Source organism: Rhinatrema bivittatum, chromosome 1 (assembly GCF_901001135.1).
Source record: "Rhinatrema bivittatum chromosome 1, aRhiBiv1.1, whole genome shotgun sequence".
Classification (NCBI taxonomy): domain Eukaryota; kingdom Metazoa; phylum Chordata; class Amphibia; order Gymnophiona; family Rhinatrematidae; genus Rhinatrema; species Rhinatrema bivittatum.
In genome coordinates this window covers 580,114,272-580,138,953 of record NC_042615.1, presented here as the reverse complement: position 1 = coordinate 580,138,953, position 24,682 = coordinate 580,114,272, and the positions used below count along the sequence as shown (strand labels likewise).

The window sequence follows — 24,682 nt, the reverse complement described above, 5'->3', positions numbered from 1 at the left end:
ACAGTATTGGAATATACAGTTGTGGCTGAAGATTATCGGGCTAAAATATTGGTTACTTTTCTTTCTAAGAAAGATCGTGATATAGGGCTCTCATCTTTTATTTATGGGATTCAAAGTGTGAATTTTCCCTGATTTCTGTAGAGCAACCTAGAAGAGAAGGAAAACATTTTTGGTTATGTGAAGTGAGGTTGAGGCTTACTGAGATTTCCTTGTAAATGTCTGATTACTTTTCCTACAGAAAAGTTTGTATTTCTTGAACTCTCACAGCTTAATTTCTTTATTGGTTCTAGAGCTTCTAGCAGTAGGGGGGACCTCTGGTTTCTGTTCCTTGATGTACTGAGTATGGTTACATGGGGTGGATAGTGGATTCTTTGGCTTAATTTGTCTCAAGTTTGTCCTCTTGGAAAAAATTTCCTTTTCTATTTTCATATTGCCAGACTCCCTATGTTTCTGGATCTCCTTCAGTATATATTGGTTTCTGTATGTAAAGTACTTGACTTTTTTTTCTTTAGTGGTTTATTACTTAATATATTTCACTGTGTTCTGCATTTTCTTTTTGTAAGTTTATACTTCTGTATATTATTAATGCCTAAATAAAAAGGATAGTAGGTAAGGCTACGTGTTCAAGAGATAGACGTTCCTAAGATTCCAAGAATTGTGGGGATGGTGTATAACTATATACATATATGTAAATGGTTTAAAAGCTTTAGCCTTATTTAATAATACTTATCTGACAAATCCGGATTTGTGATTTGTGGTTTATGGAAATATTTATTCCGTGATGTGTGGAATTATGTATTTCTTGCTTATCTGAGAAGGGAACTGATTGTTATTTGAAGATTTAAATTGTCTTGTTTTAAATGTGAACAACTGAATATTGTTGTTGAAAATAACTTTTAAATCATCTCTTGATTATTGATCACCTTAGACATAATACATTTTATATTAATCAGAAATTTATCTTTGACAATTTCTTATTTTTCTTATGAAGATATCTGGTATGAGAATACTTGACCCACGGACCGTTGAATGCAAAATATACAAACAAGATAGGAGAACACAGCAGGTACAAACCAGAAAGCTAGAGACAGATAACATTTACAGACACATATATATTTCCCCATTATGGAAAATTTAGACATGTATAGGGAAATAATTGTGAGGTGAATATCATTCAGCCACAATTGGCTCTCAGGCCTTCACAACTCTAAGGGTCTCTCATCAACTAAAGGGACACTCTTGCTCCCTTCCAGGAGCTGCGGTATTATTAACACTTTTTCCAGGACAAGAGCAGCAATAAAACAAAACACTCATTAGCAGACTTAGTACAACAAGTTCAAAGCAAAGAATTAGTCAAGATAAAAGACTCCCCTCATACTACCAGATAACACTGAACCCATCAAAGAGTTGTCTGCTACACAGAAAAGTAGCAGACAAGACATATCAGACTTAGAACTGAGAGGAAGACTCACTAGGGATAGTTCTTCTTGTTATGGCTCCGGTCCGGGCGGACTATGGGGAACACCACCCTTGGAGTGGTGTGTGGGGGGCAGGGAAAGGCTGGAGCATGGCTTGGGCAGTCTGCCAAGGCTGGATCAAGATCTGGACAGCCTGGTACAGCTAAAGCTGTACCAGGCTGTCCAGATCTTGATCCAGCCTGGTACAGCTGGATCAAGATCTGGACAGCCTGTTTAGACATCTATATATTATTAATGCCTAAATAAAACATTTTTTTAAAAAGGAGATATGCAGTTAGCACCTTTGCTGCAACTCCCAACTACAATCTATTTGCATTTATGCAGATGGTCCTCCAGGGCTAGTACTCGCAGACGACGTACAGATCGTGATCCCCATAAAAGAATCAATCTCAAAAACGATGGAATACTGGGATAGTTGCTTATTAGAAATCAAACATCTCCTCACCAACCTAAACCTCGTCCTCAATGCTTCGAAAACGGAATACCTGCTCATATCACCGGAAAACAACAACACACATTCAAAGCCACCAGCCCTCCTTCAAACCGCTCACGTAAGAGACCTAGGAGCCATCTTAGACAACCGTCTTAACATCAAACCATTCATTAACCAAACCACCAAAGATTGCTTCCACAAATTACATATTCTGAAAAGAATAAAGCCACTTTTCCACACTCAGGACTTTAGAACAATCTTGCAAGCAATAATCTTTTCCAAACTAGATTATTGCAACTCACTACTACTAGGCCTCCCAGCTTCTTATACCAAGCCTCTACAAATGGTACAGAACACAGCAGCCAGAATCCTTACAAACTCCAGGAAAATCGATCACATCTCCCCTATCCTCAAAGACCTTCATTGGTTACCGATCCACTACAGAATCATGTACAAATCCATCAATATCATCTACAAGGCTATCCACCAACACACTCAACTCGACCTACAAATCCCATTTAGGCATTAATAATATATAGATGTCTAAACTTTCAAAAAGAAAATGCAGAACACAGTGAACTATATTAAGTAATAAACCACTAAAGAAAAAAAGTCAAGTACTTTGCATACAGAAACCAATATATACAGGAGTAGATCCAGAAACATAGGGAGTCTGGCAATATGAAAATAAGAAGGAGACTTTTTCCAAGAGGATATACATTTGAGACAAATTAAGCCAAAGTATCCACCCCATGTAACCCCTCTCAACACATCAAGGAACAGAAACCAGAGGTGTCCCCCCCCCCCCCCCCACTACTGCTGGAAGTTCTAGAACCAATAAAGAAATTAAGCTGTGAGGGTTCAAAGAATACAAACTTTTCTGTAGGAGAAGTAATCAGACATTTACAAGGAAATCTCAGTAAGCCTCAACCTCACTTCACATAACCAAAAATATTTTCCTTCTCTCCTAGGTTGCTCTACAGAAATCAGGAAAAATTCACACTTTGAACCCCATAAATAAAAGATTCCTATAATCATGATCTTTCTTAGAAGGAAAAGTAACCAACATTTTAGCCCGATAATCTTCAGCCACAACTGTATATTCCAATACTGCTGAAATGTCTAAATCAAGACACCCAGACCCTTGGTGCTCCTGTAGCACACACATCCAGGTCATGGAGTAATAAAATATGCTCTTTGAAGTTGCCATGCAATTCTAAACCTTTTTTTTACTACTATATAAAAGAATCTATGTTTACAGTATACCTCTCTATTCTTACAGTTCTAGTCTTTCAAGAGCAGATCTACAAATCCTTGAATAATTTGGGATCAGAGCATGGGAGCAAAATGTTCTGGGATTCATGAAGTTACCTTAACACCTAACTGTAATTAATAGATATATTTTTCTTATTTGAAACTCAAATTTGCCAAGCTGGAAAAAAATTAAAATGGAGAAAGAATGTAAACAAATTGGTGAATCCATATTGATTACACAGCACTATTTACACAATTTCTGAACTTACTTGGCTTTCTCTCTGAAGGGTTAATTAGCTTCATCCCTATGATGTCATTGAAGTTGTGTTCTTCATTTACTCCACCAAAGATGAAAAGCTGTTAACAAAAACATTTCTATTTTCTATTTGTACAGTGACAAATGTATATGATGTTGTGCAATATATAATAAATAGAACAATACAGAGTACAATAAATGACCAATATGTACAGCATAGATACAAATAGTATCTGTCATATATGAAATATAATCTAGCTGTGTAAAATTCAAGTGGTAACCTTCCCTGCCTGTTACCTCATTAATATACAAAGACAACTAAATGAGACCTGTTGCATTTAAAAGAACAGTTTTATGTTGAACAAATAAAAAATATTGAAACCTTTCTCTCCCTACACACTTTTTGAAGTGACTAAATATTGTTTACAAAAATAATGGGTTATCTAAAGAAGCAACCCTTTTTCTCTAAACCACTTTAGAGGCTTGAAATACCAAGGGGACAGAGAGAGGCAAGTTACCATGGGGTAAGGACTTATCCAGCTAGATCAAAACCTCTGAAAATTGGCCAACATAACAGGTTAAATTTAGCTTGCTAAATTTCACTAGATGGCTAAATTTAGCCAGACAAATTACAGGCGGGCCTGGGGGTCGGATAATGATAGAGATGTGCATCATTTTTTTTGTTTCATTCAATTAATGCACACTAAAAATTAGTGTGAACTAACACAGGTTAGTTCATACTATCTCACATTAATGCACACTAATTGAGAGTTAGTGCACCCTGACTTGCAATTAGTGTGCAATAAAATGAAAAAAGTCTAAAGCTAGAAATTTTAAAACCAAAACAAAATGAAAATTTTTGGCTGCATACTAGCTACCCAATTTAGCCAAGCATTTTTGAAACTGCAATACTAGTTCTAACTTTATCCATCCACTCTCCCTCTGGTTCTTTTAAGTATAAACCACAAAAAACAAGACATCATGAAGCACGCCCTAAATAAACTCAAAACAAACAAATTGGGGAATTATGTTGTGTACTCTGGTGTCCAGTAGCACTAATATGAGTTATAACCTTATATTGGTAATTAAAAAGTGCAATGTCTGAATACTTTCAAAAAAAATTTTTTAAATTATATTTAATTAATTTTGGGCTTTTTTTGTATATAAAACCACCCTTAAATGTTGATCCAATATTACTATATCATTACTCTCCTTCTTTAACGGTCAACCCAACTCACTTGCGTGTGCGTTAGCCAAGGTTCTTCGCTTATTAAGCTGAAATGCAGTATAAAACTGTCCCTTTTAACTCTCTATTGCATTTCCTATTAAATGGGAGTAAAACCAGAACTCAATCAACATGTCCTGTAAATCTGGAGCCAGTTGGTAATCCTAGTCAGCAGTGGCTCTGAAACTGCTGAGTCAGTGCTGTCAGCTGTGTCTTGGCATGCCCATGTGACACCAAGCACCCCCAGTACAGGTGCATAACTTCACATGCAGATGTTTGTCAGCTATGGGATGAGGCTGTAAAAAGGTGTTGTGCCCATCAGTCGCAGACGGCTGCGACCTTTGCTGCTCACCTTTCTTTTCCCTGCACCAGCGATTCTTGGAGCCATGGTGGCCTCAGCCTGCAAACTCCGACTTCCTCAGGATGGAATGGGTGATCCTGTCCACCATCTTGAATCGTGGATTACCTAGGGCACGCGCACCTGGCCCTCTCTTATTCATGTCATGGTGGGAACCTCGGGGGGCGTCCCCTCTGCATGACGTCACCCGCCAAGTGTATTTATACCATCCAGCCTATGCTTTCTATGAGTTAGCAAAGACTTCCTTCCTGCTTATTCCACTCTTTTGAAGACGCTTCGCTTCACTACTCTGAACTGGTTCCTGAACTCCTGGACTTAGAATGCCATAGGTACCCACTCCTCGGGGGCCTTGTTACCTTCTGGCTATCTGCTCCTCGGAGGGCCTTCTTGCCTGGAGAATCCATTCTTCCTTGTTGGGACCCTGACTGTTCAGCCTTGTGAGTGCTACTCTCGCTTCTACCATCTTGCTGATGGATCCGCCGGTGTACTCCATGCCTCGGGCCACTACCGTGCTCAGCCCAGCTACCTTTCTACACTACGGAGTGAGTACCATCATCTACATTGTGCTGCTGACCTCCTGCACCTCTCTGAACTACTACTCGCTGATCCTCTGCATATCCCACGCTGCGGGCCACTACAGGATCTACTGAGAGGTATGTCATCATGAGAGGAGTTCCCTGGCGTACCCTGCTCTGCGGGCCACTACCAGGGATACCATCATCGAGCAGCGTTACTACTATGGACTGTGTCTTCTCTCCACGCTGTGGGTAATACCCATATTTCCAGTATAATAAAGTCTCTTACATCTGTGTCCGTCTCAGCTGAGGCCAAGCCTATCATAGTGAGTCCCCACAAGGCTCCACCCTGTGGGTGGAGTCAGCTCTCACTACGATCCAGGGTCCACAACCATACCAGATTATAACAGATTGCTAACTCCATGGACCTGGCTCAGATCTCAGCCCTGCAGGCCATTCCTGACCTGGCCCAACAACAGAGGACCTTAGAGACATTGACTACTGCTTTTAATCATTTGAATTCTCAACTGAACAGTTCTACAATGTCGGATAAAGATGCCTCATCGTAAGTGGTTCCCGTTCAAACTGCTGTGCCTTTACCAGCCCCCACTCGCTTCTCAGGAGACCCTCTGTTATGTAGGGACTTTCTCAACCAGTGCTGTATGCACTTCTCGCTACAACCAACGTATTTCCCTACTTTACTAGCCAAGACCACATATATCCTGTCTCTTTTAGACGGGCCCTCCCGTCTAAAAGAGACAGGATATACGTGGTCTGGGCTTCACACCTATGGGAACGCATTGACCCTATCCTCAGTGACTTGCCAGGTTTTCTTGCTCTCAAGTCAGTATTTGACGATTCGGCTTGCAAGACTGTCACTGGATCTGCTCTTTTACACCTCCAATAAGGAGTTAAGTCACTTCCGGACTATGTTATTGAATTTAAGACCCTGTCTTCAGAGCTTCATTGGGACCTGGGGTGCTTACGTGCAATTTTTCTAGAGGGTCTTCATTCCTGCATTAAGGATGAATTCGCCGCATATGATTTGCCTGATACCTTGGACTCACTTATATACCTCGCAGGCAGAATTGATCATCGCCTGCATGAATGTTCCTCTGAGGTAAAGTGTTCCAAGAAACAGCCATCTGGGAATACACGACCAACACTGGCAACTCAGACTCAGCCTTCCCCTGTCACTGTTGTGACCGTCGGTCTACGACGGCTTTGCCCCGCCTACCTTACTCTTCTTGCGGCTCCTCCCGCTCACCTTGGACTACTGGATGCCGCAGCGTCTGTCTGCCGACCTCTCCGGTGTCCCCGGACCGGCTTTGGTGCTGCTTCCTGCCATGCTCCTACAAGGTACCATAGGGTACGCATGTGCACGCCGCCCTCATCTTTAATTTCTCTTTGGCACGAACCTCAGGGGCGTCCCCCTGAGATGACGTCACGCTGCCTGGATATTTAAGCCTACCTGTTTTTCCAGTTAGCAACAACTCGGATTACTATGGATGGGATTCGCTCTCCGTACTGAAGCTACTCTGTCACTCCAGTGTTATCTGGAACTCTTACTGCTAACGGGGTACCCACTCCTCGGGGGCCTCCTGCTTCTTTCAGGTGCTATCAGGAAACCAGTACTCGCTTCTCAAGGGTCCATGTTCCCTGAGTCGCTGCCTGCATCTACAATCCTTTCTACTTGGAAGACTTCACTAACAGTATCCATCTGTGATTACAACACAGTACTGCTTCCCTGGAATCAGATACTCGCTCCTTGAGAGCCTGCCCTCTGTTCCAGTGCCAGACCTCTCGTCTAGTGGAACCGCTGTGTGAGTACAATACCACTGAGTCTCCCTGCTCTAAGGGATCAGGTACTCGCTCCTTGAGGGCCTGCTCTCCCTGTCTCAGAGCTTCTCCTAGTCTATCTCACTGTGTACTCATAACTCTCAGTCTTTTTCCACTACAGCACAGCCAAGCAGAGGATCCGCTGTTCCAGCATCCTGTGGGATACTCGCCCAGCTGGGCTCAACATCAAAGGTCTTTTGCAGAAGGCGGGACAATGGGCCAAGAAATGTTATGACGCTCATCACAGAGCAGCACCTCAATTCCAACCAAGAGACAAGGTATTGCTCAGTACCAAAATCATCCATCTCAAGCTGCCATCTGTTCAATTCGCTCCACGCTACATTGGTCCTTTCTCCATTCTCCACTGCCTGGAACCTGTAACTTACAGCTTGCATTTACCCACTTCCATGAAGATACACTTCGCCTTTCACGTATCTCTCTTGAAGCCACTCATCCTCTCCGAATTTTCCAAAAAGAATCCGGACCCACAGCCTCTTTCTGCTGAAGAGGACATTACATACCAAGTGGATGAAATTTTGGATGTATGCAAATGTGGAAAGCATTGGGAATACCTATTATCCTGGGAAGGATATGGGCCGGAAGAAAACAGCTGGGAACTGCTATTAACATCCTAGACAAGGACTTAATTCACAATTTTCATCTAACTCATCCAAGGAAGCCAAAACCCCCTGGGAGGGGCCCTAAGAAGGGATTACTGTTGCGCCCATCAGTCGCAGGTGGCTGCGACCTTTGCTGCTCACCTCTCTTTTCCCTGCACCAGCAACTCTTGGAGTCAAGGTGGCCTCAGCCTGCAAATGCAGACTTCCTCGGCATCCCTGGGACAGCGTGGGCGATCCCATCCACCATCTTGAATCGTGGATTACCTAGGGCGCGCGCGCGCCAGGCCCCCTCTTATTCATGTCATGGCGGGAACCTCGGGGGCATCCCCTCCGCATGACGTCACCCGACAAGTGTATTTATACCATCCAGCCTATGCTTCCTACGAGTTAGCAAGGATTTCCTTCCTGCTTATTCCACTGCTTTGGAGACGCTTCACTACTCTGAACTGGTTCCTGAACTCCTGGACTTAGAACGCCTTAGGTACCCGCTCTTCGGGGGCCTTGTTATGTTCTGGCTATCCATTCCTTGGAGGGCCTTCTTGACTGGAGAATCCATTCTTCCTCATTGGGACCCTGCCTATTCAGCCTTGTGAGTGCTACTCTCGCTTCTACCATCTTGCTGACGGATCCGCCGGTGTACCCCATGCCTCGGGCCACTACCATGCTCATCCCAGCTACCTTTCTACACTACGGAGTGAGTACCATCATCTACATTGTGCTGCTGACCTCCTGCATCTCTCTGAACTACTACTCGTTGATCCTCTGCATACCCCACTCTGTGGGCTACTACTGGTTCTACTCTAAGAGGTGTGTCATCACGAGAGGAGTTCCCTGGCATACCCTGCTCTGCGGGCCACTACCAGGGATACCATCATCGAGCAGCCTTACTACTCTGGACTATGTCTTCTTCCATGCTGTGGGTAATACCCACGTTTCCAGTATAATAAAGTCTCTTACATCTGTGTCCGTCTCAGCTGAGGCCACACCTATTGTAGTGAGTCCCCACAGGGCTTCTCCCTGTGGGTGGAGTCAGCTCTCACTACGATCCAGGGTCCACAAGCATTAGGGATGTGAATCGTTTTTTGACGATTTAAAAAAATCGTCCGATATTTTTTAAATCGTCAAAAATCGGTACAGTGCGCAATACAATAGACATTTTCACGATTTATCATGAAAAATCGTTACTCCCATTAGTGTCCACTAACGGGAGTTATTTGGGGGGAGGGCGGGAAAACTGGCACACCAAAACAACCCCTAAACCCACCCTGACCCTATAAAACTAATCCCTTACCTTCTCCCACCCCCCTGAACCCCCCCAAAACTTTTTACGAGTACCTGGTGGTCCAGTGGGGGCACGGGGACCAATCTCCCGCTCTCGGGCCATCGGCGCCATTTTGACTGCCACTCAAAAATGGCGCCGATGGCCCGATTAAAAAAAACCCCACCCGACCCTTTCAAGATGACCCCTTAGCTTCTCCCACCCTCCCGATCCCCCCAAAACATTTTTAAATTACCTGGTGCTCTAGTGGTGGTCCCGGGAGCGATCTCCCGTTCTCGGGCCGTCGGCTGCCAATCATAAAGATGGCGCCGATGGCCCTTTGCCCTTACCTTGTGACAGGGTATCTGTGCCATTGGCCGGCCCCTGTCACATGGTAGGAGCACTGGCTGGCCGGCGCCATCTTTAAAGATGGCCACCACCATTGTAAAGATACCCTGTCACATGGTAAGGGCAAAGGGCCATCGGCGCCATCTTTATGAGTGGCAGCCGACGGCCGAGAACGGGAGATCGCTCCCGGGACCACCACTAGAGCACAAAGTAATTTAAAAATGTTTTGGGGGGATCGGGAGGGTGGGAGAAGTTAAAGGTCATCTTTAAAGGGTTGGGTGGGTTTTTTTTTAATCGGGCCATCAGCGCCATTTTTGAGTGGCAGTCAAAATGGCACCGATGGCCCGAGAGCGGGGGATCGGTCTCCGCGCCCTCACTGGACCACCAGGTACTCGTAAAAAGTTTTGGGGGGGGGGGTTCGGGGGGTGGGGGAAGGTAAGGGGTCAATTTTAAATGGTCGGGCCTCACTAAAAGAAATTGACGATGTGAATCGGAACCAATTCCGATTCTCATCTCCAGCGATCAGATTTCTTTCTTCCTCCAGCCAAACCCGATCGTTAAGACGATCGGGCACACGATTCACATCTCTAACAACCATACCAGATTATAACAAAAGGGAACTCTGTCATTGATACCTTAAAATGTCTACCTGTACCTTTAGGCTTCAAGAGCTAATTGTGATTTAAAGCATTTCTAGAGCAGTTGCTCTCCATGCTCGAACCCAACTGGAGTCCCATCACACCTATGGCACTATCTCACCCACATGTGAGGGCTAGGACAGGGTCCAATGGGAAGGCCTACCAAGCCAAACACCGCTAGCTAGGCCAAGCTATGAACACTGTGTTGGCAGTCTTATACAAACTGTCTAGCAATACATGCCTCTTTTAGATTTACTATCAGGCAGAAAATATAATGCCAGCCACATGTATTTGATGTTATCTTTACTTTGACTAGTGTTTTTCAAGTACAATCTACTGTTCCATGGGAAGAGGAATCCTAAGAAGGCATACGTGTTTTCTGTTACATACTAACTAGGGATGTGAATCGTTTTTTGACGATTTAAAATATCGTCCGATATATTTTAAATCATCAAAAATCGTTAGAGGCGATATACAATAGGAATTCCCCCGATTTATCGTCAAAAATCGTAAATCGGGGGAAGGGGGAGGGGAAGGGGGAGGGCGGGAAAACCGGCACACTAAAACAACCCTAAAACCCACCCCGACCCTTTAAAATAAATCCCCCACCCTCCCGAACCCCCCCAAAATGTCTTAAATTACCTGGGGTCCAGTGGGGGGTCCCGGTGTGATCTTCCACTCTCGGGCCACGGGTGCGTTAATAGAAATGGCGCCGGCGCTACCTTTGCCCTGTTGGGCTACCTTTGCCCTGTCCATATGGCCATACGGCAGGCGCCATTTTGCAATACGGCAATATGGCCATACGGCCAGCGCCATTTTGCAATACGGCAATACGATTCGAGTGCAGGAGGTCGCTCCCAGACCCCCGCTGGACTTTTGGCAAGTCTTGTGGGGGTCAGGAGGCCCCCCCAAGCTGGCCAAAAGTCCCTGGGGGTCCAGCGGGGGTCCGGGAGCGATCTCCTGCGCTCGTGACGTCGGGGGACAGGAACCAAAATGGCGCCGCGCCATTTCTATTAACGCACCCGTGGCCCGAGAGTGTAAGATCACACCGGGACCCCCCCACTGGACCCCAGGTAATTTAAGACATTTTGGGGGGGTTCGGGAGGGTGGGGGATTTATTTTAAATGGTCGGGGTGGGTTTTAGGGTTGTTTTAGTGTGCCGGTTTTCCCGCCCTCCCCCGATTTACGATTTACACGATTTAAAAAAAAACAAAACCGCGACGATCCGATTCCCTCCCCCCCCCCAGCCAAAATCGATCGTTAAGACGATCGATCACACGATTCACATCTCTAATACTAACCAAGATAGAGGAGAAGTGAATGAAAGAAAAATGATAGAGAGAAGAGCAGCAGCAAATACTCTACTGGCCTCCCTTCCCTGGAAGGGGAAAAGGTAGGTGAGGCCTAACAGGCAAAGTAGCAGTCTATAAGGTTTTGCCAAACCTGGCTGCCATTCAATATGGTGTCCTTAACAGGTGCACATGGGTGATCCAGGGTATAGCATGGCATAGAATGAGATTATGGAATACACAGCAGAGCAGCACTATATCTCCTACTTTGGGTGGGGCATATATTAAAGCTCCACCCATTTTGTTCAAACTACGAAATCTACTTTTGAGAAGTCCGAAGGTGCATTCTATGACATTGCAGATAGAATACAAGGCCTCATTGTACCTCATTTCCCTCGAGATGTGGAAATGGCAATGGGTGAGAAGCCAGGTCCTGCAACCGTAGCTACAATCTCCTGAAGCAAAGACAGATTTACGGCATCAATCACAGCACAGTCACTTGGAGATCTAGCTGCCAAACCACAGCATGCTTTAAAAACAGTAGAAGCTAGCCTGTAGTTTAGTCCGAGCCTTAAAAGCTGATTTCCCTACCCCAAGTGCATGCCTCATTGTTCTGGGACAGTATATGTCCAGGATAGCAGTAGCTGAATATAGCTCAGATCTTCTGGACTGCTAAATCACATCTGGGGATTCCAACAAATGCGTGCCAGGCCCTCACAACCAAGCTAAGGCTGCTCTTCGTAGCAGTCAGCCAACCTTTAAGCAATATATAAGAGCTGCCACACCTGTCCTAGCAGAAAAATTGCTACCTCATAGTCTGATTGGGCAAGTCCCTGACTGCGCTGCAGTATGTCCTCCTGACATACCAATTTGTGAGCCCTGGCCCCCAAAATGCACAGGCCACTGCTTCTGGTTAACTGTGTGATAGACAAGACAAACTGTGCCCGACATCCTAACTGAGCCATCACTAACAGGACACACCTGATCTGGAAGTACCAGCAGTGTGGACATTTAAAGGTTGTGATTAACCAGTGAGATTTCAACTGCTCAAAATGGGAGGACTGGAAAAGGCCAAAGTTTAAAGTGAACCTGTAGAAGATGTGTAGTGGCTGCTCTCTCACCAAACCATATGGCAAGTGCATTGTTTGGCCTTACAAGAAGAGCAGGCCTCTTGAGCATGGGGAGAGAAAGGCAAGCCCTGGCACAATGGCTTGCAGACCTAACTGTACAAGCCACTTGTCATGTCAGCGATGCTGTTGCATCCTCCACAGCATTCAAGCGTCACAGCCTGCTTGCACATTGATAGAATGAAAGATCTTTCTGTTGCAGAAGATCTCCTCCCTTTCACAGGGTGGGATGATGGCCCTGTGAGTACAGAATATTCTGAAAGTTTGTGAAGGCATAAAAGCCTCTCTTCAATAGGGATGTGAATCGTGTCCTCGATCGTCTTAACGATCGATTTCGGCTGGGAGGGGGAGGGAATCGTATTGTTGCCGTTTGGGGGGGTAAAATATCGTGAAAAATCGTTAAAAATCGAAAAATCGGCACATTAAAACCCCCTAAAACCCACCCCCGACCCTTTAAATTAAATCCCCCACCCTCCCGAACCCCATCTCTCGCCGGAACATCGTTAAAAATCGAAAAATCGAAAAATCGAAAAACCGGCACACTAAAACCCCCTAAAACCCACCCCCGACCCTTTAAATTAAATCCCCCACCCCCCCGAACCCCCCCCCCAAATAACTTCAATAACCTGCGGGTCCAGCGGCGGTCCGGAACGGGCTCCTGCTCCTCAATCTTGTCGTCTTCAGCCGGCGCCATTTTCCAAAATGGCGGCGGCCATAGACGAAAAAGATTGGACGGCAGGAGGTCCTTCCGGACCCCCGCTGGACTTTTGGCAAGTCTCGTGGGGGTCAGGAGGCCCCCCACAAGCTGGCCAAAAGTTCCTGGAGGTCCAGCGGGGGTCAGGGAGCGATTTCCCGCCGCGAATCGTTTTCGTACGGAAAATGGCGCCGGCCATACGCGTATGGCCGGCGCCATTTTCCGTATGGAAAATGGCGCCGGCAGGAGATCGACTGCAGGAGGTCGTTCAGCGAGGCGCCGGAACCCTCGCTGAACGACCTCCTGCAGTCGATCTCCTGCCGGCGCCATTTTCCGTACGAAAACGATTCGCGGCGGGAAATCGCTCCCTGACCCCCGCTGGACCTCCAGGAACTTTTGGCCAGCTTGTGGGGGGCCTCCTGACCCCCACGAGACTTGCCAAAAGTCCAGCGGGGGTCCGGAAGGACCTCCTGCCGTCCAATCTTTTTCGTCTATGGCCGCCGCCATTTTTCGGCGCCATTTTGGAAAATGGCGCCGGCTGAAGACGACAAGATTCAGGAGCAGGAGCCCGTTCCGGACCGCCGCTGGACCCGCAGGTTATTTAAGTTATTTGGGGGGGGGTTCGGGAGGGTGGGGGATTTAATTTAAAGGGTCGGGGGTGGGTTTTAGGGGGTTTTAGTGTGCCGGCTCACGATTCTAACGATTTATAACGATAAATCGTTAGAATCTGTATTGTATTGTGTTCCATAACGGTTTAAGACGATATTAAAATTATCGGACGATAATTTTAATCGTCCTAAAACGATTCACATCCCTACTCTTCAAGTCCTGCCTGTCCCAAGGAAAAGCCATGTAGTAATTAATGCAGTCAGATTTAGCTGTTATGACCTGGTCCAGAGAGAGGGAAAAAGTGGTTTGGGACATTCCCCTCACGATCTCTACTGTCATTTGGAAGGAGCCAGTTGCCATGAAATGCAGGGTGGCCAATAGTTTAGTGAGGCCCTGCACAGCATAGGACATTTTTGTGACTGGATCCAGATCCCATCAGATTTCTTTACATAATTCCACAGCCTGAGAGCTGAGGTGATACCTGCAAACCACACAATCCTCTGGCATGCCCAGCAATGAGGCTCAGGGAGGAAAGATATGCTCCCAGTATCTCCTCTGCCATGGCTGCCTGCATGCCAGGCACTGCCATGGGCACCGAACCTCTCCCCATGGGGCCAGTGGCTAATCCCCTGGTACAGGGACTTCCCTAGGAGGGGGTGGAACTTCCCTTGCCTGTACTTGTGGTTGTTGTTGTTCCTCTTGTTGTCTGCAGTGAGCCTCCTGAAGCAACCAGTATCCCCCACCAAGTAAACTTGCCACAAACATTATGGGTTTAGGAAGGCAGGCCAGGTAAGAACAGGTGTTTTTATTGGGCCAGGAGGGCCTGGTAGGTGTGTCTGATAGAATACCTGTGATTATCATGCTCAATAATCGCTGCAATTCATGATATTGGCTACAGAAGTGTTATAAAAGTTATTTTTCACTGTACCGCAAAAAAAAGGTGTAGTTATTTCTGATGTTAAATCCCATGTTACTGTGCGATACTCTACTGCATTCTGCACTAGTAGACTCTCATTTCCATTAACTCCTGCCAAACTCCTCCCACTTGCATACTAAATATAACATTTCCATACTAACACGCATTGTGCTATTTATTGCGTGTGTTAGATGCATTTAATGTGCATTTGGGACCTAACACATTTTGATGAATGACCCAGTAAATTATGAGCCTAAATTTAGGAAGTCAGTTTTTTTGAATATTGACTTCAATAACTTAATTAAGCACATTCACTGTTTCATGTCTTTTCATCTCAGTTTCCCTGGTTATACTTGTCTCCTTCTGCAGTTCTCTGTGACATTATTCCCACATACAGTTTTCTCTCTCCTCCAAATAGCTGCATCACCTCTGCTGTGCCATACATTCCTATCTGTTGGGCCGGTACAGTAAAAACGCGGGAGAGCGGGCGAGCGCCCGCTCTTCCAGCGCGCGCACAGGACACTCTCCTGTGTGCGTGATACAGTAAAAAAATGTATTTAAATTAGGCCCGACGGTAAAAAGAGGTGCGAGGGACACTAGCACATCCCTAGCGCCTCTTTTCGGACAGGAGCGGCGGCTGCCAGCGGGATTGATAGCCAACCTCAATTTTGCTGGCGTTGGTTCTCGAGCTCGCTGACAGCCGTCGGAGCGCACTGTACTGTATCGGCCTGTGTGTGCACTAAGGACTCTGTTTGATAAGGCTTTTTCTGCACCGCTTCAATCAGCAGTGGACTGGGCTCCAGTGGGCTAGCCTTCAAGGGAGTTAGCAGCCCAGGTCAGAGCACAGGTAGCACAGGATGGTCCCTATACTCAGTGGTAAACCATGAGAGAGTCCTATATGAAAAATCCATTTATCAATGGCTTGAATGGCGCATTTCATGCCCTGCTGGTGACAGAAGATAACATACTGGATAACTCTATGGATCTGATGATGTGTTAGGTTGCAAATGTGGAAGTTGAAATTAGTAGTCCTTTAAACGTTTTGGCAAGTAACACTTTGCATCTAAATGAGGTTCTAGTGCTGGCTATAGCATTACAGGAAATAATTGCTAATGAGGTGGCTATAAAATTAGATGAGACTCCTGTGTAAACAATCTACCGGCATCCTCTGAAATGATCTAGAGACCTGAAGTCATGAGGAGGTGCCTGGATAGATAATGTCTGCCGAAAGTGTAGTAGTAAGGGCCACCGGAGGTGAGATTGTTCTGGTAGGTAGAAGATGCAGCAGGGAAACTTGAAATTTCTGTTGCAGTAGAGCCATCAGCAGCAACTACTGGGACAGCCCATTTAAAAAGTGCTTCTGACTCCTGTTTACCTGGTGCTATTAACAGCCGGAAATTAGTCTCATACATGGAGAATACCCGGTGCTAAAGGGGAAGAAACTTTGTACAGTAGAATTCAGATTGGTGAGCAATGACCATCAGCCAATGCAATCGGGAGGAGAACTTGAGCTTTCTGTGATCTTGGAGCCACCACAGATTTTGTAAACCTGCCCAGATTCCTATGTAAAAGGATGGTATATAAGTAAAATAAAAACATATAAATGCATGGACTTTCATGGTGGTGATCCATATTTCTAGTGCAGTTTTACTAGGAGATGTTTTTGTTAGGGCACATCACAACTACTCCTAGGGTGAAACAGAAGATGGTTATCCCTGGATGATATCCATATACCACTACTGGAAATGGATAGGAAGAAAGGGGCACTAAAGGAGGATACCCTGGGGGCTGTGGGGACACCTTTATCTAATCAACAAGATGAAGAGATGACGTGTTTCCTGTGGGGACCCAACATAAGATCCCATTGGGACCCATGTTTGCAGTGCTGGGATTGCAGTTCGTTACAATCTGGGAGCTTCCAGCGTTGCTCTGTCAGAACACACACAATACTATATTTTCAAATCGAAAGTAGAATATAGGATAGAATCAAATGCAATAACTTAAAACAAATGAGGATAAAGCACTAACAAGTGTAAACTTTTATAGTTAATGCTGCAAGCAGTTGCAAAATTTATGACTGTCACGAGAATTTTCTCCATAGTGCTTACATGGCTGTGAAGAATAAATGCTGCATGGCTGTGTCTGCAGGCAGGAGGGATCCCAACATAAAGAGGCACTTTCCATTTCATCTTTGCTGTAAATCAACAGAGAACAGAAATAAAAGTGAGAGACCAGGATAGGCAAAATGGAATTGATGAGGCTTCATGGACCTCCCAGCAGGTGGCAAATGAATAATAAAGTAGTCACAAGTCTATACAGTGGTCTAATTGCAGTGATCGGCAGGGAAGAAAACATCATGTTACATAAATAACCGGGAAGGGGGGGGGGGGGGTTAGCAAATAACTTTAAAGGTAAGTATAATTTCTAATTCCTTAGGGCTATGGTCAGTAGAAAATATGCAACTTCTGCAAGGGAAATCATGTCATCAGTAGAGAGTTGCACTGTTATGCACTTTCCTACCTGCATAAGCAGGTAGTTCCTTAAAAGAATAATATGGTCAATATGATTCCACTTGAGAAAGGAGGAAGGAATGCTTATTTATATGGACTTTTCAGAAGTGTGCACAATTTTTTTTGTTTCATTTTATTTAAATTATTTTTTTTCATTTTGTTTGGAGTTTATTTCATTTTATTTGAAACAAAATTGGTGCATTTGGTGGTCTGCGGGTCTCCCCCACAAATTACCGCTCTCATCTCCAGCCCTGAACCCCCAACAGGGACCCCTGATGCCGCATAGGACCTCTCCAACAGAGACGCGGCTAACCGCCATGTCTGTGCGGGCCCGACATGATGCCTTGACGACAACACAGGCCTCCAAACATGGCCATCCTTCGGCGCATGCATGCCTGACCCACTCACATCTAAAAGGCCCGTGGTGGGAAATTCCCTGCGGGGCCTCAAATGATGTCAGGAGCCCTGACCTATAAAAGTCCACTTTGCACTGCAGTCCTTGCCTCGGTAATAGGTCTCCTACCATCGTGTACTGCGAGTTTCCTCAGCATTTCTCCTGCGTTCCTAGTCTTCTCCATTTCTTCAGTCTGGTCTTCATCAGGATCTTCAGTCTTCATGGTTTTCATCTTGTCCATATTCCTTTGTAGTCAGTCTTCAGTTCTGTGGCCCTTCTTTATGCCTTGCTTCCTATTGTGCTCCTCGTCTTCCTGCTCTGCCCATTCATCCTGATTTTCCTTGGTCTGATCTTTGGTTTGGACCTCGGTTTGTTTCCTAGACTCTCCTGATTGCCACCTGCCACTCTGTCTAACCACCGGACTTTTTTTTGATTGCCGCCTGCCACTGAGTGACCACTGCCTGATCACCAGACCTTTTCTTGACTGCTGCCTGACAAAGACCACCTCCTGATCATTGGACTTCCTGTGATTGCCGCCTGTCCTGCCTTCAACCTCGCCTGCTCACCATTGCCTCATTATGGACCTTCAGGACTTCAGCAGAGGCTCCCACCTAAAACCTGCCAGCCCCGGCACCCAAGAGCTCAACCTAAGGGGAATGTGGGCTGGTATAGGCAGAGCTCCAGCTGAGCCTCTACCAGCTGATGGTGAAGATCTGCAGGGCTCCTCCCTGCAGGTTGCGCCAACTTCACCTCGGGTTCATGCCTTCAACATAAATAAATACTAAAACAAATGAAAAATAAAACATTTGCCCCCCCCAAAATAAAATACAAAAAAGGAAACCAACCTCCATCACCAGTTATATGTTGTACAGCTGTACAACAAACTGGTGTTGGCCTCAAGGCTAGTCAACACTATTTTAAACTGGACACCTGGTGATGCAGAAGCAACTGGGGATTGCTTCTGCTGTATTTGGATTTGCAACCCCACAGATGGGGTAAAATGGGTCTAGGGAGTGTATGTGTATGTGTGTGTGGGGGGGGGGGGGGCTCAGAGAAGGTCCAAGGGGAGAGAAGGAGGCTTTGGTTTGTAAATATCAGTGTCACTATGTTTTTGTGATGGTGGGAGAAAGGGTCTAGTAGCTTCATTTTAAAAAAAGAAAATTATATTGAACAAAACTTTGGTTATGTTATGTTTTGTTTAGTTTTCAAAACAAACTGAAATGAAACAGGAAATTTTGTTACTATTTTCCATTTTGCTTTCTGCAACTTATTTCCCACTCTATGCTGTGGAATGGACTGAAAAGAATACCAAGATGATCAGGTGAAAAAAAGAAACTAAAAGACCAAAGAAAGGCTTATTACTTTGTGTTGGCATCAGCAGGCTGAGAAGGTCTACAATCTTGAAGGAGGAACTAGTGATTAACTGTGGATTGCATTTCCTGAAAACTGAAAGTCTGTATTTATTCTTAAGGTATCAATATTTCCATTATGGGACAAGTTTGGTAATTCATATTTTGTTCATGCAATAGTCACGTAAGTAGTCAACAAATAAGGGCCTGATTCACTAAGGACAGAGTGAGATGTAAGTTTTTGGTTATCATAGGCAGATTGCCACAGCAGCATCCCTTTGAAGCTGTGCTGGCACACGGCCCTAAAGCAAGCAAAATTAGGTTCCGCTTTGGCCTGTATTGTAGGCGGCTTCAAAATTTGGCACCCTAAGCAGTTGTCTATGTTGCCAAGGCATAAATTTAGTCCTGACTAGACATGTCTTCCATTTTGTGTCTATGGGAAAAGAGTTAAGTAAATCAGGCCCATAGTTTGCTAAAATTCCAAGATGTTCTAAAAAGTAAGTAAACCACAAGCAACCGAGCTGCGGCCAGCATTCAAACTGGTTATGTAGAGATCCAACACGAATGCTGGTATAGAGTAATACAGTCCCAACACTTCACTCAGGTGTATAAATGCTTAATTTCATTTATTCAAAATTGGCAACTCCATTGTTAGAATGCACAGTCTTTCATGCACACGGGGTCCCCCGACACGGACCCGTGTTTCGCCAGCGGCTGCGTCAGGAGGGATGCCCATAAACTTTAACAGGAAATTCTAAAAATAAATTACAAAGGACTGTATAAGAAATGGTATTGGTACAGAACAAATACAGGTTAGTGCACGCATACATTTTACCTTTATTTATTTATTTATTTATTTATTTATTTATTTAAAGGCTTTTATATACCGGAGTTCATGCACTAGTGCATACCACTTCGGTTTACACGGAACAAGGAACAGAAAATTACATCAAACAGATTGAACAATTAAACAAATATACAATTACATCCAACAATTGGGTATAAATAACATGGCTAACTTAGTAGGAACTTAGAGTTAGAGGTGAAGGAGAGAAATAGTACCAAGTGGTAATAGAACAATGTTAATAGCTAAATAATAAATATAAATAGTAAATACAAGTTCTTATAATAAATACAGATGTTTACAGATTACAGTCTTCATGAAAAGTTTACGTCTACAGAATAGGGTTAAGTAAATAAGAACTGGCGGTTATTTCTATAGGAGTGAAGACTTCAAAAACTAAGGTTACATCTGGATTAAGAGGTATTGGTGTAGCATGTTCAAATATTTAATGATTTGGAATTGTGAGACCAAGGATAAAATTAGGAGTTGTTTGATATGATTATAAAAGCGAGAATGATTCAAGTTCTGGGATGTGGTTCTGAGCTAGACCTTTAAGTGTAGGCTTTTGTAAAGAGCCAGGTCTTGAGTTTCTTTTTGAATGTTCGAGTACACGTTTCGAGGCGAATGTCCGTGGGGAGGGCATTCCAATGAAGGGGGCTGGCAGTCGAGAATGCACAAATTCTTAAGTTCCTGGCATGGAATTCCTGGACGGAATTCTTAAGTTCCTGGCATGGAGTGCGTTCAAGCAGAGATCGAAACCAACTTAAAAGCTGTCAAAACTCGCGCCAACCAGATTTTACAGACCAATCAGAGGAGAGGAAAGGCCAACCAAACACAGATAAGGAAGTGACAGCTGCAGCCTATCAGAATCATGTAAAGTGAAACCATTCGATTTCTTTGTTGAGGCCCTTCGGTATCACACTATCTAACCGGTGTATCCACCTTTGTTCACAACGTGTCAATAAAGTATCAAAATCACCACCACGCAATGAAGGTGTAACAGTTTCTAAAACAAAAAAGAATAGATCAGATACTGTGTGAAAGTGTGATAACCAATGATCAACAAGAGGGGCCAGATTTCGGGAGTGTTTTATATTAGATCTATGTTCAATCACTCGGGTGCGGATCTGTCTTTTGGTTTTACCTACGTATAGCATGTCACAGGGACAACGAATGATATACACTACGCCTGCCGAGGCACAGTCCGAGTCTTGTCGCAGGGTGTAACATCTTGTAGTAAGGGGTTCAACAAACTGGGAAAGAGTGGTTGTATGTTTACATACCGAACAGTTTCCACAGGGTCTGTGAGTGCCCACCTGTATACCACTAGAGCGTGTCGATAGAAAGTCTGAATTAGTCAGGATGTCCCGGAGGTTTTTCCCTCTACGGTACGTGAATCTTAAAGAACAATGAAACATGCTGGAGAGAGCTAAGGAAGACCAATGTTTTTTAAGGATAATGGATATCGCATGACTAGATGGTGAAAAAGGCAAAATGCAGTTCAAAGAAGAATTATCATCTCTTCGTGATGGAAGGAATAGCCAATCCCGGTTGACATATAGGGCTCTTTTATAGGCAGATCTTAAAACTTTATAGGGGTACCCTCTCAGCCTAAACCAGGAGAGCATCTCCTTAGCTTTTTCTACATAGTCGGTCATAGAGGAGCACAGTCTGCGCAACCTCAGGAATTGTCCGGTGGGGATATTCTTTTTAAGATGTTTGGGATGGCAGCTATCGAATTTTAATATTGTATTACGATCAGTGTCCTTACGATAAATAGTGGTGGAAAAACCAGAGCCTGTGTTAGATATTAACACATCCAGAAAAGGTATCTCTGAATGATATAAACAAAAGCTAAACTGTAAATGAGGGTTACATTGATTCAACCAATCAAAAAATAAATAAAATTGTATTTCTGTCCCTAACCAAATTAACAAAATATCGTCAATGTAACGGTACCATGAATGTACAAAATTCCACCAGCTTGAAGGGTATATATACGTCTCTTCGAATTGAGCTACAAACAAACATGCTAAACTGGGTGCCATCGTGGCACCCATTGCAGTCCCTTTGATCTGTTGGTAAAAGGAGGATTCAAAACGAAAATAATTTTTAGTCAGTGCCAAAGCAGTCAGTTGCATTAGAAATGAGGTCGGAACCCTAGATGGCGCTGTGCGGGAATTTAAAGTATTTTCAATTACTGTAAGAGCTTCAGTTTGGGGGATGTTAGAATAGAGGGATACGATATCCAAGGTAATAAGTAAAAAAGGTGTCGAAGGAAAGTTAGCATTATCCAGTAAAGTGATAAGATGGGAGGAGTCACGTACGTATGATTTAATAGCAGGGACAAAGGGTCTCAAAAAAATGTTCTGTACCAATACCATTTCTTATACAGTCCTTTGTAATTTATTTTTAGAATTTCCTGTTAAAGTTTATGGGCATCCCTCCCGACGCAGCCGCTGGCGAAACACGGGTCCGTGTCGGGGGACCCCGTGTGCATGAAAGACTGTGCATTCTAACAATGGAGTTGCCAATTTTGAATAAATGAAATTAAGCATTTATACACCTGAGTGAAGTGTTGGGACTGTATTACTCTATACCAGCATTCGTGTTGGATCTCTAAAAAGTAAGTAAACATGAAAAATTTTGTAAAGATATCATTGAAGTGTCCCTTACTATTCCAGACTGTTCTTGTTGTGTCCGTCGGTGCTAGATGGCTTCACCTCGTTTGCCTCACCTTGTTCACGGCTCCTCCTGCTTACCTTGGAAAGATGGCTACCGCCACATCTACAAGCTGACCTCTCCGGCGTCCCCGGAACGGCTATGGTGCAGCCTCCCGCCATGCTCCTCCCAGGTACCTACTAGGGTGCGTGTGCACCACCCACGTCTTTATTTCAATCTTGGCGCGAACTGCAGGGGCGTTCCCCCTCGCTGACATCACGCCATCCGGGTATATAACCTCTTCTAATTTGCTAGCTCATTGAGTTAGTAAGGACTCAAATCCATTCCTGTCTACACTACTCTGCTGCTTCCGTGCTGCCGCTGGAAGCTTTCTGCCCTTTGGGGTACCTGCTAACCTGAGTACCTGCTCCTCGGGGGCCCTCTGCTTTATTCCAGGTGCCTTACAGGGAACAGGTACTCGCTCCTCGAGGGCCTGCTCTCTCTGCCTCAGTGCCTGCACTATCTTTTTCAACCTTGTGCAATCGCATACCTACAGCAAACATCTAGTGAGTACTCTAACTCTCAGTCTATCTCATCCACAGTACTACCTTGCTGGGAAACCTGCTTCGGAACCTCCCAATACCAACGGGGTGAGAAGGGCTCCCTCTGCCGAGGTCCCTGAGACTGCTACTACCAGACTGCCTCACTACTGCCACCTCTGGTAGACTCTTCAAGCTGTATAATAAAGAACTAACTTTGTGTTTGTGCATTCTGAGTCTAGCTCAGTACTGTGGCTCCTCACTGGGCTCCTCCCCGTGGGCGTGGTCATCTGCCACAGTACCCAAGGATCCACCCAAACACCGCTTAACCATAACAGTTCTGCTACAAGGCACGTTTGCCAGCTGCCAGCGTAAGCCTCGAGCGTTCACCCTCGAGGCTGTGTCAACTATGCCGCCGCAGCACTAAGGGCTGACACACCCACTATCCTTTACAACAATGAGAACAGGCATCTATAGTGTTCCTTGATACTCTCCAGTGGTAGGTGTTTTTCAGAGAATGTATATTATAAATACATATGAGCCTACTTTGACTCATGCTCTTTTATCTATTCTTCCATCCTGCGAAAGTGGTTGAAATCAGAGCCCTTAAGCCTTCAATGATAGGGAGATTAATGGAGTCCAAGGAGGATGCTAAAAGGTGCAGAGTGCTGAAAGAGAGTTAATCTCAGACTCCTTGTATTTCATTGAATATTTGTCTTAACTACTTTTTATTTACTTTTTATTTTTGGAACATACATATTATTATATAACTAGCTTAACTTTTACTGTAAGTTACTCATTGTGCCTTAAGACATATTCTTACAGATATTCTACAAACAGACAGAGATGCGTCAAGCTGCGGTTGAGTTCTAACTCGAGTTAAACAGCGTATGTCGCATGATATATGCTTTTATCACGCAATATAGCCCTATCGCAATGATATTGCATGATATATGTGATATTTTGCTTAGTCCTGCCCAGATTAGCTCCCCTATTACAATGAGCTGCTCTACATGCAATTTATCTGTATGAATTTTACAAATCCATGCAAAGCATACAATTAACAGGCAATTTGATGTTAATAACTTAGCATGGCTGACTTAGAAAGTTGTCAGCGGGAGCCTCGGGACCCTAATGTGTGACCCTGAGGCTCCTGCATTAGATTTATAGGGCCATGCAAAAAAATTTTAAAAATGTTAAAATAGAAAAAAGTGTGTGTGTTTGGGCGTCAAAGCTGATCCTTTGCTCATCCCGGGACCACCACAAGAGAAGGCCCTGATGTGCAAAGTTAAAAAAAAAAAAAGAAATACTTTGTTAGCATGGCAACAATAATGCCACCCCCCCCCCCCCTTCAAATCTATAAAATCCTGGCATGGTCCCTCCCCTTTCCCCAATGATATAATCAGATTTGTTGGGATACAGGGTCTGCCCAAAACCTCCCCCTCCTCCAGATCCCTCTAGTCTTATAAAATCTCATTGGTTTCTAGTGGAAACTTTACCCCTACCCCTGAATCCCCCTCCCACACAC

At 44.6% G+C, this 24,682-nt stretch overlaps 1 protein-coding gene across 4 annotated transcripts in view; it reads right to left on the bottom strand.

Annotated features, from left to right (window-relative positions):
* The window catches only part of LOC115100073 (acyl-CoA-binding domain-containing protein 6-like), a 304,213-nt gene that overhangs the window by 77,034 nt on the left and 202,497 nt on the right, over positions 1–24,682 (bottom strand). For all 4 annotated transcript variants that reach the window (XM_029618279.1, XM_029618270.1, XM_029618251.1 and 1 more), the window contains 2 exons: positions 16,966–17,051; positions 3,435–3,522 (listed from right to left, as the gene is read on the bottom strand). In XM_029618279.1, the coding sequence (XP_029474139.1) occupies positions 3,435–3,522; positions 16,966–17,051 (174 nt within the window). The remainder of the gene's footprint in view (positions 1–3,434; positions 3,523–16,965; positions 17,052–24,682) is intronic.